At 40.9% G+C, this 14,090-nt stretch overlaps 1 protein-coding gene across 1 annotated transcript; it reads right to left on the bottom strand.

Annotated features, from left to right (window-relative positions):
* Positions 1 to 554: 554 nt before the first annotated feature.
* Positions 555 to 5,487, bottom strand: LOC112568185. Its single transcript, XM_025245349.1, has 3 exons — positions 5,277 to 5,487; positions 2,282 to 2,640; positions 555 to 2,086 (listed from the first exon to the last, which is right to left on the bottom strand). Exons 1-3 carry the CDS (start codon positions 5,459 to 5,461, stop codon positions 1,650 to 1,652), a joined length of 981 nt encoding a protein of 326 aa, XP_025101134.1. The 5' UTR covers positions 5,462 to 5,487; the 3' UTR covers positions 555 to 1,649.
* Positions 5,488 to 14,090: the final 8,603 nt, after the last annotated feature.

Raw genomic sequence — 14,090 nt, 5'->3', positions numbered from 1 at the left:
AATCACTCCGTAGCTAACGCATGATAGACAGGTGATCACTGTGGCTTATCCCAGCCTAAACTACACCCCTCCTTACCCCCACCCACTAGTAATGCGATCTGCGACTACGGCGCCATCCTGTTCCAGGTGTAACACGGACCGTGTGCGGACGTTTTGCCGACCAGACGTCTCGGAGTCGGACGTTTCGTAGTCGGACGTTTTGCCGACGGACGTTTCGCCGCATTATGTCAGAGAGAGAGAGAGAGCTTACTTCTCAAAGAATGAAAGTAACTACTAGATTACACAATAATTTTTATTTCAGACAAATTTTACACACAGACTTCACAGACAGTTCACTTTGATTGTCACAGATTATGCACAACAGCTTTGAGAATAAACATTGATACAATGGCGAGAGAAATGTGTGAGCTAACGGTTCACATGAGGAGGGATAGTGAGAGAGAGTTCACTGATACATTGATACAATGGCGAGAGAAATGTGTGAGCTAAGGGGCGTCACACACTTGACTTCGGCTAAAGGTCTCGCGTGAAATACCGAAATGAAGTGCCCCGCGCCGAAACGTCCGGCGGCGAAACGTCCGGTCGGCAAAACGTCCGACTCCGAAACGTCCGGCGGCGAAACGTCCGTGTACCAACGCGGACTTCTATCATTAACGGGTGTAGGGTGACCGATATTCTCCCCTTCCCTGGGAGATCACCTGTGGGGACAACTGCCATCCCTCATCCCAACCTGACTTGATCTATGTCCGACACGACGTAGACTTCACCGCTACCCCATTACACGGATACCCGATCCTTCTACAATCTGTTTACCAGCGCGTCCGCCTGTCTCGTGGGGGGGGGGGAACAGAAGTGAGACACCAACACTGTAGTCCTATACTAGTTATCACATGACAGTCTCGATGTGCAACCACGCTTTTTATTTTTATTTTGATACTCGCGTTGTCTTTTGTGAGTTTGTTTTAAACTGAGCGAGTTTCGTGCTTATTAGGGATCAACGATAGCGTTAGAAAGACAAACTGAAAGAAAAATAAAACAAACAAACACTACACTACTTAACTTGAAAAGCAAATAAAATATCAAAAGTTGTTTGTTTTTTTTTTTAATAAGAGACTGACTATTGTAATCTCTGAAACAACACACAAACAATCGGCATTAACTTCGTTAAAAACGGACGAACGAGGACTGAAGCAATCGCAAAATAGTGATAACAGGTGACGACAGGTGTTAACGCACGGGTGAAATTCGTTCTGTATTATACTCGCGTTACTCACTGGGTCAAGTCTATTTTTATTGACACCTGTATTGACAACTGTATTGACAACATGGAATATCAGTCTCCACTTGACGTGTTGACCAAAGTTACAATAAAAACACACATACATACACGTACTCAGGAACGAATGCATATGTTCATACACTCACTGATTAATATCTGCAAACAACATATGCAGACACAAACTCTCTCTCTCTCTTACATAAACACTCTCCTTGCCAGCTTGTTTGTCAAAATGGCTGCGACTAGACTAGACTCACGAAGACATTTTATTTCAGACCGTTATGCAGTGTGATGTCATTAACTCCAGCCTCTAACCCTGTACCTGAGGATGAGTAAACAAGACCCAGTGTGTATGATGTTGATGTTGACACTAGTTCTTGTGTAAAAAGAGACACGGACTGCCCCTCATTTTTGTGAGGAGAATTTTTTTCGTCATGTTAATGAAGTCATCAGGTAATGAGGTCAGATGACAGTCGAAAATCACAAGTTGTGACGTACACCGGGACAAGAGCTGAAGTCGGGCATCACCAACATCCAGACAGACGACGACTTTTCTCTCGAGACCACGAACTAGACATCCATTACCAAACCACACCACGTCACTGCGGGCCGTGGCCACGTCGTAAATGTCACTATCCTTCATCTTCCGAACTGGGATACCCGCTTCTTCAAGCGCCATCATCATACCCCATGTGCTACTAGCGTAACCCGAGGAGAATAACACCAGCACGTCTCTCCACTGCAAGCAGGGTGGTGTTGTGCCGCCACAGGTAGAGGTGACGCTCGTGACAGCTGACGTGACATTCTCTGTTAACATGTTAAAGGTGAGTTTCTTGTGTAAGATACAGAAACATGGATACACACAATAACATGGTGACATAACATGCCAGGCACACGTTACTAGCACTCTCTCTTCACAAGTTTCTCACCTGCCTGCTATGTATCACATCTTTAACTGTTCACCTGTCGACAGACATTACACCACACAACACCCACACCTACCTGTAACACCAACACGGAGACTGAGTAGGAAGCTGGCTACCTCACGACCGCACGTCACACAGTCAAATGGCCCTCGAAATGAGTGACCCTGACCTCCGTGATACACTCGTCTGACTGGCGGGCCGTCTGTGTGGTCGGGTACACCTCGCTCACTGTACCCCTGGATAAGTCCGCTGTAAGCGATGTCCCCATCCTGCGCGACTTCTCTGACGACGGCCGGCGGAGAGCGGAGGGGTCTGGTTAAATATTCCACTGGCCACCCGGCGGGTGCGTGTCCATGGTAACAACTCGCCGCCCAAATATGGAGACGAGGGACTTGTGTCAGCAGCTTATCACACAAAGTCTCGAACGTTGGATACCTGCCTCAGACACAAGTGCTACAGAGATACACGTGTTACCATTGACCTCCTCATACACGCTACGTAAGCGACATGAAAATAATGACACGTGTTGTCTGATGTAGATAATTTAAATGGTTTAACCATATCCTCCTTGTTGTAAATAATCAAGTTGTTTAATGGTATCTCTTGCCTACTAATTGTACGTATTTTCAGAAATCAAATGTTAAGATCACGAATACGATTGGCGGAAGCAACACGACAACCAAGTGCTTGATGGGTTCAAATTAAATAGTCAAGAAGTTTAAAACTTAAGGACAAAGCGCTCTCTCTCTCTCTCTCTCTCACACACACACACACACACTCACACACATTTCTATATTATTGATAGTTAATTTCGAAGTTCAAATCTATGAAATTAACTTATTGAGCAATATGCTAAAATGATTGTCGTCTGCTTTCTCAGTGACAGTGGTGCGGCAATTACAAAACGTTTGTGTACATCTTGGTACAATCTGGTAAAAACAACAATTACATTGCTTTCCGAGCAATTAAATCACATGTTCTATTCTAATAAAAGGCTGCATGCCATTTTGTATTTGATTTCAGAGGATTTACAGAAAGAACTAATTATAACAATCATTAATTGCAGATCACACTGACTTTAGGTCTGGCTCAGTTAATTTTATCAATAAGTTTATTTTCTGTCTCCCTCTATGATTTCATGATGATCACTATACAATCACAGGTTCTGTGTTTTTAGTGGTCTACATTCACACCATGATTATATCCATTTAAACATTGTTCATTAATTAAAAAATTGTTAATAGACTTACCTCCATAGTTTAGTTTTGTCATTACTTTAAGGACTAAAAAAAAATTGATTTCAGATACATTATTGAACAGAGTTCTCAGCAAAACTAATGAGCAGAGTGAAGCACTACAGAATGTGGTTCACAAACTGAATCAGGTCACCCTGCTTCTCCGGGGGAAAGAGGAGCTGATGGAGAAGGGATTTAGAACAAAATGGTATATCATTTAAATATAATGTGCTTATAAATATAAGCTTTAACTCATATATCAGTTAATATATGTTATGCTTTACAGTTTGGCAAACCATTTAACAAACAGAGAGGATGTAGCACCATCTCACAGATTAACTGTCCTGAAAAGGATCTGTGGTTGGTGTAATATTAACAAATAATACACATTTTATGAAGTACAAAATAATTCAGTATTTTATTGGGAATATGTCTAGAATTTATTTATAAAATAATTCTGTCACTTGCTATTCATACTGTCAAAATGAGCAGTCTGTGTGTCTATTAACTATAACTATTAAAATTGTTCTACTTTCATAAAGAACAGCTTTGATTAGACTCTTAATTAATTTGTTTATCAGGTTTCTTAATGTTATTATTTTCCAAGAAGTCCCCAAGGATTTATTTAAGAGACTGGGTGTGGTTTCTAGCTATATTCATTATGCAACCTTTGATGATTTTTTAGTGGAGTAGGGTTCAGTGTTATGTCTTAAACATACCCAATCCAGTGAATTAATTTATTTTGCATTTGAATTGTAGTTTTCTTACAATTTTGAAACAGCTACAGATTTTTTTAACAGGTTTAGCACCACTCAAATATTTTGAAAAGCTGTTGAATGTTTTCTTCATGGTGTTCCAGCCTGTGTACTAGGGGTGGTAAAAGTGTGAGATTGGCTGAGGGATGAAGCAAGTAAGAGTTTGCTACGATCTTTTCTCGGGAAACGACGGTTCCACACGGGACGCTTGGCGCGTTGTTTGTGGATCTTTCGCCGGAAACGAGGGTTACGTACGGGAATTCCCAGCTGGGTCCCTAAATGGCCCCTGTCCCAAAACTCGCCTGTTTCCCGAACCCGTTTCCCACAAGGGGCCCTTCTATCTACCCGCATGAGTTCTTGCAGGCTTGTTAGTAACCGGCGTTACTATGCTCTTACAAGTAGAGGTAGCATCATAACACACATTGCTCTTCGCATAAATGAAATACAGAAGGGAGGCAATTGCTGGAACCTTCAGGATTGTTCCACAATGGATTACTTCCCTTTTAAAGATTAAAAAAGTCAACCAATCAGGTATTTCGTTATGTTCGAAAGTAAGCAAAAGGTTCAGTTCATCAACTGACATGTCGATGTCGGTTGCCGGTTACTCAATTCAACTTGGATTTGGACTCAAACAAAAATGAGAGGAAGACAGTCAGTAATATTTCAATTTTAATGTATGTTCTAATAAACATTTGTTTGTTTGACACTTTACTATTTGTTTATATTGTGCAAAAAAAATTGTTACTAACTTTTGACCTACTTCCTGGTTTGTGAATTCTCTGTCCCATACAGTTATAATCTTTCATTTGATTTTACTACAAGAAAGCAGAACCTCTTTATACCACGTACATGGTTTCGAAATTCACTTTAAGACGGCTTTCCACAGACAGTTGTCTGTATTGTAGGTTGATATGTATACATATCTTTTAAATTTCAAAACAACGGGTCGAAATTCATTTCGCGGGCATTCGCCTCCAAGTCAAGAATGACTTCAAGTGCAGGAATTTTAGCTGCTGTGTGATTATGAGATCAAAGTGAGCGCCATCTACCTCTGTCTAGCATCACATGTTGTACTACTCACCACACTTCATCAGCGATGACGTACAACGACCCTTCACTTGCCGCCTGTGACAAATCCTTGACAGCCTCTTGCACCTCTTTATAGTACTCATGATAATCAAGATGATACTGCAGCAGGTGAGGATGACCACGTGACACACCTGCTGACTGTGTGTTTACTGTCTGCAGCAACAGGTGATACAACATGATGCACGCTGCACGACTATCATCACAAGTACTGACAACGTAGACGTGGTGACCACACCGCAGCCACTGTATGGCCATCAGCAGCAGCACCACAGTTTTACCTGTACCGGGCGGTCCGGTGACAAAGAGTGTGGGAGGCGCCGTGTGTAGCAGGTGAACTTGCTCCGGGAAGAGTGTGATGACAGCAGTATAGCACTCTCCTGTCCACCACACGGCCTGACCCAGGGTCTTGACACTCACACGTGGAGGACTTGTACATGGCACACTCACTGTTGTCGCCGGACCACAGAATCTAGTACAGTCACATCAATAATAATATTCAATTGAGATGCTTTTTACACAATTAATAAGAAGTACAACAGAGAGTACACTGTAATTTAATTTCTTACTGTATCACATCAAAATTTCTCATTTTATCAAACACAAATATCGTCTATGTTAAAACTTCAGAAAAAATAGTTGCCTTGCCACTTTATTTATGCTAACTGGAAAAAATTTCAATAGCTAATTTCAGACACAATCACCATCTCAACACTGAAAGCTTAAATACTCTAGCCCAATGCAAAACAATAAACAATTTAAAGGAAAAATATGTTTATAATTCAACATGTTTATAGCATGCAGTGAGTGAGCTAAGAGATAAGAAAATGTGATGTGCATCAAAATGAAAGCTAAGCCTTGTAAAGCTGATTTCACTGTCGGTTGACATTTTCTTATGTTCTGCCATGAAATGATGTAGACGACAGTTCAGAGACACGAACACTGACCTCGTCTATGATGTCATGATGTTCATTGAGCGATGTGAGACAGGAGAAGTACAGACAACATTTTACAGTCTTACTTTTCATACTTGAAATGTTTGCCTTAAAAGTCCCATCAAGAAAGATCATGGTAATGCCTTAACAGACTTTATACTATCTGCCCATAATAGGAACAGTTTGAATAACATTGTCCACATCTGTTCCAAGATAATTGGTATTAAACAGAGTGACCTGACCTCCCTCTGTGACCAACAATTAGTTAGGAAAGCTTCCCGCATTCTGTCCATACCTGAACATGTGCTAGCGGGAGAATTTGTTTTATTAAGTTCAGGTAAGCGTTGTGTCATGCCAGTATGCAAAAGCAATAGGCATCTGAAATCTTTTGTGCCATCCGCAGTCCAACTACTCAATGACAGATGAACTATCAGCGGTGTGTGTGTGTGTGATGGGTAGGTGTGCAAGGGAATGATCTTTTTGTTAAATATATATTGGAAACAGAGCACATCTCCAATTTAAATTGCCCATTACGACTAAAAAGTTGGTTGTTATTGTTATTATTATTATTATTATTATTATTATTATTATTATTATTATTATTGTTGTTGTTGTTGTTGTTGTTGTTGTTGTTGTTGTTGTTGTTGTTGTTGTTGTTGTTGTTATTGTTAAAATGTTGACTGAAGATAAAGAGAGGTTACTAACCACTGGCTATATTTAGAGGGATGGAGAGACAATGACAATATAGCTTGCTTGATGAATGGTGTGTGGAGAGACACTGCGTGGCCTCTGACTGTGTACATGATAAACAACAGTGGTGATAACAGGCCTGTAGATATCATGGACATAAACTATATCTGCTATCTGCAAGTCAAAATAACCACTATCCACAAGACCACTTGATGTGCAAGATTAAAACAGAAATCAGTTTCAAGGCTGATTTTCTACATATTTAAAGAATTTGAATTAGACACACAACACTTCTGCTAATCACACTTTTACTCGGATTTGCTTCTTGATTGATGATGCATAGTTTAAGGTTCTCGTTAGTGATATCGTCAGGTAAGTATAGTTCAAGAGTAAGACTCTCATGTAAAATATCAGAGAGGCAGATGAGAGGCACCCGGGGGTGAACGGGAGCAGACTACTAGCCTATTGGAAAGACTCGTTTGTCACCAGTAAACAGTGTTACTACAAGACAGGCGTTCACCTTTAACAGGTTATGAATAAATATTATGTCAATATTTACCTGGCTACCAGTGTCTTGTACAACTCAGGTGTCATGTGAGGGTCAGGTCCAGCTCCAGCCACACGTCGCTGCCACCAGTGTCCGAGTTCCCTCAGCACGTGACTACTGACGTCACACGGGGTCTTGGGGTCAGACAACTGATCACAGCACAGACACAGACCAGCGATGTCGGCGGGGTCTCTTGTTCCCAGACACCGACACAGGTCCTGTAAAGGAATCACACCCAGGGCCGCTTCCACCATTAGACAAAATACTCAGTCGCCTACGGCGCAGTCACGGGCGGGGTGGGTAAAAAAAATGACCTGTTGTTGTGCTTTGTTTTCTTTTGTAAGTGACAATGTTAGGGAAGAATATCGTTTTCCTAGAATGACATTTGTACAGGGATGGGCAAGCTACTTTTAATTTGTAGCCGGCTAGGCTACAGCTACTTTTTTTCAAAATGTAGCCGGCTACACTACAGCTACAATTTTCCAAAAAGTAGCCAGCTACTTTGGGCTACTTTTAAAATGTAGCCAGCTTCTTTTGGCTACTTTTAAAAACGTGATGTTATAACAAGTTAGTTGTAGCCAGCTGGCTGTAGCAACATACACAAACATCAAACATACACACAAAACACTATTACTTGCTTTACAAAGTTTTTATATAATAATGAAACGGAGAACTGCGATATACTGACAATTTTATTTAGTGAATCCATAAATGCTTTCATTCATTCCTTGCCCCTTCCTCCCCCGGCCTTTTTCACACAATAAGTACACGTATTTTACGATTATATTAAACATTTCTGGATCTTTTTCCTCATCCTGTTTTAGTGACAAAAGAAATTATATAAGTTTTCCGATAAACATTTGTTTTCTATAACTATTTGTTCCCTATTACTTAGAAATGAAAACTAAACAGATGCTTAAGTATCAGGTACCTGGTGGAATTTTCAATAAGTTAGGTTATGTGGTGATGAAAAATGTCAACCTCTTATCAATACTGTGACAATGAACAACAGACCATTGAAATAAATGAGTTTGCATGGAATATAAGTAAAACACAGCTTAATCTAATTTAGGCAAGCAGATCATAAGGCATTTTTTTTCTTACACTGACACTGAAAACAAAGAAAGGAACACAAACTAATTGTTTCCAAAAGCTGATAGGGTGAAAAGTATAGTCCTGGCATACTAGAATAGACTTTAATTATATAGTAGGATGTCAAATGTAGCATATAAACACTGAAATATATTTTTCAAAAATGATCTGATACAAGATATATTTATTTTAAATCTTTAAGCTTGAATTTCTCTGTTTGTCGTTTTTGACATCCAGTCATAAACTATAAAAACATATTTCTCAAGATTGGCTTGTGCTACAGCAGTAAAATTTTGCAATTTTGTTTAGAAATGCATAAGCTACAAAGTGATGCATTTGAGAATATGATATAAACATTACTTTTGATAAAATTAATATTTTTCTAAATATTTAATTGCCACATTCACACTGAGTCGGGGGGGGGGGGTACCATATCTGATTTTTTATATTTCCTAGAAATCTTGAGATATCAAAACGCCTTATGCATCAGTTTTCTTATCAGTGCCTCTAGTTTACAAAAAACCCAAAACCTTTGGTATATGACTTATGGTATTGTGTAAATTTGTTTTTTAAATGCTTGTACGTTTTGAAACAAAATCGTTGATTAAAGTCACAATTTTCACTTTAGGTACTCAAAAACAGTTTTAAAGTGCTATATTTATGTTATTTTGTTACTCTATATTTAAAAACCCTTAAAGATATTTAAAATATGGATTTTAATTTTTGGAGTGTACCGGTAACCTTAAAACAAATCTACATGCTTTCAGTCCTTCATGGAATTGAATTTGACCAGAACTTTGGCCTCGAAGTTGCTGTCTGTCACCCTAGTGCGCAGCTTTTGTCATGATAAGTCCTGCCAGACTGAACAATCTCTCAACAATTCTTGCATTTGAAACTATACCCACATTTTGTGGCTTCGCAAAATGTAAAAAAATTCAAATAAGGCTGGAAATTGATGGGTACGTCCATCTTCGTTTTTCAAATGAAACAAAATACCGCTCCCGCCACATGGACGACACAGTACTTCCGGTTACTGAGCATTCGAGAAACGTGGTGTCTGGCTGTCAACCGAGCAGTGAGAGCAGTGGCTGTCGTCGTCTTGCTGACACACTGTCGACGAATGGTCGTGAAAGTAGCCAACATGTAGCCAAGCTACAGCTACTTTCTAAAATGTAGCTACGGCTACAAGCTACTTTTTTAAAATTTGTAGCCGGCTAAGCTACAAGCTACAAAATTTGTAGCCGGCTACAGTAGCTGTAGCCTAGCTACAGCTACTCCCCATCCCTGCATTTGTAGGACACCTTTTATCTGGTTTTAGGATGATCACCACGCGAGTTTTTTGGTACATGTATTACAGAAAATCCTTTCTTCCGAGGGCGTACTTGAAGTCACCAGCTAACCACCCGGAAAGGGAAGGGTGGGGAGTGCGGTAGGGTGGAGGTGGGACGGTAGAGGGGTGGGGAGGGGCGGTGGTGGATGAGGAAGGAATGGTCGTGAGAATTTCTGTGGTGCGTGGGACCACATGCCACCTCACATTTCTCTCTTCTATCGTAAGCTGGAAGAGGTTTCACACATGCATAGAACACAGTGCAGAAGAGGTCAGGGACAACAACGCGACTTCATTTTGCTACTATCTTTCTTTTACATTCTTACAACTGTTTTATGCTTAATATTTTTTTACACTCACCAAATTTTAACCCAGTGAAATTTAGTTAATCTCACAATCGCACACTTATTTAGTCGGTTTACAAAGAAATATAAAGTTATTGTCATTTGAAGTTAATGTATTTCGGTTGTAACTTTAAAAAAAAAAAGTTAAATATGCCAGTTTGAAGAGATACTTTGTAACATAACGTGCAAAGTAGGTAGAGAGTAACACAGGGAAGCTAAAAACCTGAATGAGGTGGTTGTCGCCGGATATGGCTTGTTGAAGCTGACAAGAGGTGAGGTTGGGGAAAGCGATGACCTTAGTGATGCGCAGACCGGGAGCGATGTCGGACACCAGGTGAGACAACATGGCCTCCGCCTTGTCCAGCTGTGACACGGCGTTCTTGACTTTCTTCTTAATATTGTTGTCTACATCCTGCTGTGACATGTTTAGAGTCTTCACATTGTCACCAAATGCCTTCACCTCACAGACTACCAGTCCGTACTGTCTGTGAATCAGAAGCACATCAAAGTCTCCTTGTTTCAACTTCTGTGGTAGAGAAGGAGGCAGGTTGGAGGGTCGGGGTAGGTGGGTAGCGGCGGCAGCGTAGGAAGGTTCACCCAGGTACTGTCCGAACTGAAGCTGAGTCAGTCCAACCATCACATCTCTGTTTTCTTCAAACAGTTTTTCAAGACAGACAAACATCCGCTGCATGGCAGCATCGTCTCTGACATCACTGTCCTGAAGGCGAGGAGGCTGAGGACTGGACAGATGAGCAACAGAAGATGAACTCGTCGGCACTTGGTTAGACTGACCAGCCTGTCCAGGTGCTTGTTCAAGGACGAGAACCTCCTGACCAGCAGCTGCCTGTCTAGTCATGGGCACGCGGTTGCCGTAGACAGGAGGCAGGAAGTAGGCGCGAGAGTCGAGATCAGGGAACGCGGCCTCCACCCACTGGAGCCAGAATGTCTGGGCCTGGTCTGGTAATGTTTCCTGTGTCAAAACCGTTTTAATAAATCAAAATATATTTTATAACACCTCTAATTTCTAAAGGACTTGGTTTATTTTGTATTATTTGTTGTTCATACACTACTTGTCTTAGCTACCGCTGTAATGTACTGGAGATGGTCATTGTAAAATTATGTCATCCAGTAAGGCATTATATTTTTTCTGCATTTCATATTTTTATACAGACCTTTGAACCAGTCTCCTGATTGATGAGTCTGACTGCCGCCTGGATCTGAGAATCAACCCCGCTGATGTTGAGAAGCTTTATACCTGGTACAGGTGAGGTATTGGAGTCAAACTCTATGACAGCCCCCGTCTTCTTTTTTATTTCGTCAAGTGAACTTGTGCTCGCTTAAAAAAAAGTATTAGTTATTTTCAAAATGTATATAAATTTATGTTAAATCATAACACAGTTTCATAATGTTTGTCTTTTATCCTGACCACGAACTGTATTAGCTGATGGCGCAATCACCAACATGTACTCGTGATCATCATGTTTATTCACTCAGTCATCGCCTTGTTTTAGGTTATCGTCTGCTCGATGTAAAGACTTCATCCACGACAGTTTAGGGCACGAATAAGCAGCTTTAATAAAGATTACAAACAAGATCATTTATGACAGAACTATCAGCTTATATATGATAGGCTGTACAATAGGGTGTAGCTTCATCTAATGAAGTGTAACGGATCAACAGGCACATGTGGGGTTCAAACATGTAAAGCAAAGAAATCTTCAATGAGCAGAACATCTTCCTTTCTCTGCCCCCAAAATGCAAAAGTCATGTTTTTTCTTTAAATAAACGTTTCCTTTTTTTGTCAAAAGTGCTATATTTAATAATTGTAAGGAAAGCTCAGTTTTTGATAACATTTGCATTTCAGACAATAGTTATACACAGTACGGGCACCGGCTTTCATTTCTAGTCAAGAGGTAAAGAAAACTCTAGATGAGTGTGAAATGAGGGCACAAAGTCTCTTAACAATGACAGCTCGACTGTCCCACCACTTTCATCCATCACATAGACTGATAGTATTGAGTCTTTAACAATTATACTCACCTGTATCGGCAAGCAATTCAGCCTGTTTATCAGTAACGGCGTGTAGGTAAACTTCAAGTAGGCCACCACTACAACTTTGTCGTCCACCTCCTCCTGTAGGGCGATGTCCCTGTAATAATTACAGTTAGAAGAGAACATCATGCTGATGAACGCTACGTATGTACTTCACATGATAATGAACAGGACGGTTCATTAAATATGTTCGCAAACATCATCTAAACCAGCAGAATAGACACTTCGCTTAAAGCTAGATGATGACCGATGACGATGACGATGACGATGACGACGACGATGATGATGATAAATGTTTGTTGCCCTAAATTCTGGACATAATGTTCTGTGTCACTGTGTTCTTACTAACGGAGGTTCTACTCTACAAGAAATGTTCTACCCGCGGCCGTGGTGATGTTCATCACACTTCTCTTTGTCTCACCTGATGTGGAGGAACCGGCAGATGACCAGACATTGTTGACAGTGGTTTCCCCTGTACAGGACCAAGTCTGTCGGAGGTAGGACACCGATCTCCGCCCAGCTCTGGACGCCACTACACGAACATCTGTGATGTCAGAATGATGCCTGTCATCAGTGATGACCTGTAGTGAAGAGAGTGATTGACCAGACACGACTGACAAAGGATTGTCACCCACACACTGTCAGGTTCGCATCCTGTTCTCTCGTATAACAAGGAACAGTTCTTCATGAAGAATACCGCTCACTGGCTAAAATGGAAGTTGTAGGAAGTCAAGATCATCACGATTACTCTGTAAGTGTAAACAATTTTCTCCAGAACATAGCTGACTTGTCTTATAGCGAGGTATGGAAACTTCAAATCAGATTTGTCAAATGAGACATGGAGGTGGAGCAAGCCTTGAAATTAGGAACGAGTTTTAATTTAAGTGACCTCTGTGCCTTAGAAACATCGCTTCCGTAATGTGAGACACAGGCCTGACGAGAGGGGGGGACAGGGGGGTTGTGTACCCGGGCCCGCGGCTGTCAAGGGGGCCCGGCCTTGGTCAGTGGATTTTTTTTTCTTCTTCTCCTTTTCTTTTTCTTTTAAAGAAAGGTCTAAGGACAGAACACCCAAGCATTACACATGCAGAAGTTGAGTTTGAGTGTAGATATTGAGATTCGAATTGTAAATATACATTATATACTGGGAAAATAATTTACGATTACAAGTACAAGGGGCCCGGAGAGGTCTGTCCCGGGGCCCGGGTGGCTCTCGGCGGCCCTGGTGAGACAGGCTACTCACTAGAGCTTATCTTCATCAGTCCAACATCTCATTACATGGAATTTACTTTGATAGGTATTGTCATTGCCGGGAGTGGCTTTGGTAAAGAAGAAGCACTAGGGCAGAAGATCCAAGAAAGTGAAATCATACCTTACCTGCTCTACACTCTCTGACAATGACACATCGCTCAGTTCAAAGTGGAATAGAAGCCGCTGCCCTGAGAGATACAAGATCACGTGAGAGATAGAGTCACGTGAAAGATCTTGTAAATGAGGTTCATGTGTAAAACACTTTTTGTGGGAAAGATAATTGCAAATGTGGATGTATGACTGTGTCTCTCTCTGCCTCTCTGAGTGTTTGTGTGTGTGTTGACCATCGTTAGAGAGTGTAGATGAGTAGATGTGGGATAAAAAAAACAAAGGACGATCATGTCAGTGTTACTGTTTCATTCTTCTATAGTCCACGTCAAAGGTCGATCACGTGGTTCCAGCCTGTGAATCACAGATCATAATATCACATACTTGTGGGTTTGTATTACAAGGGGTTGTTACAATGCACATTATTACTGAGATAGCTGTGTTTACTGTTGCAATGTAACTGGTA

This window comes from Pomacea canaliculata, linkage group LG7 (genome assembly GCF_003073045.1).
Source record: "Pomacea canaliculata isolate SZHN2017 linkage group LG7, ASM307304v1, whole genome shotgun sequence".
NCBI classification, from domain to species: domain Eukaryota; kingdom Metazoa; phylum Mollusca; class Gastropoda; order Architaenioglossa; family Ampullariidae; genus Pomacea; species Pomacea canaliculata.
The sequence above is the reverse complement of the archived record's forward strand: the minus strand, read 5'-3'. Positions and strand labels throughout refer to the sequence as shown.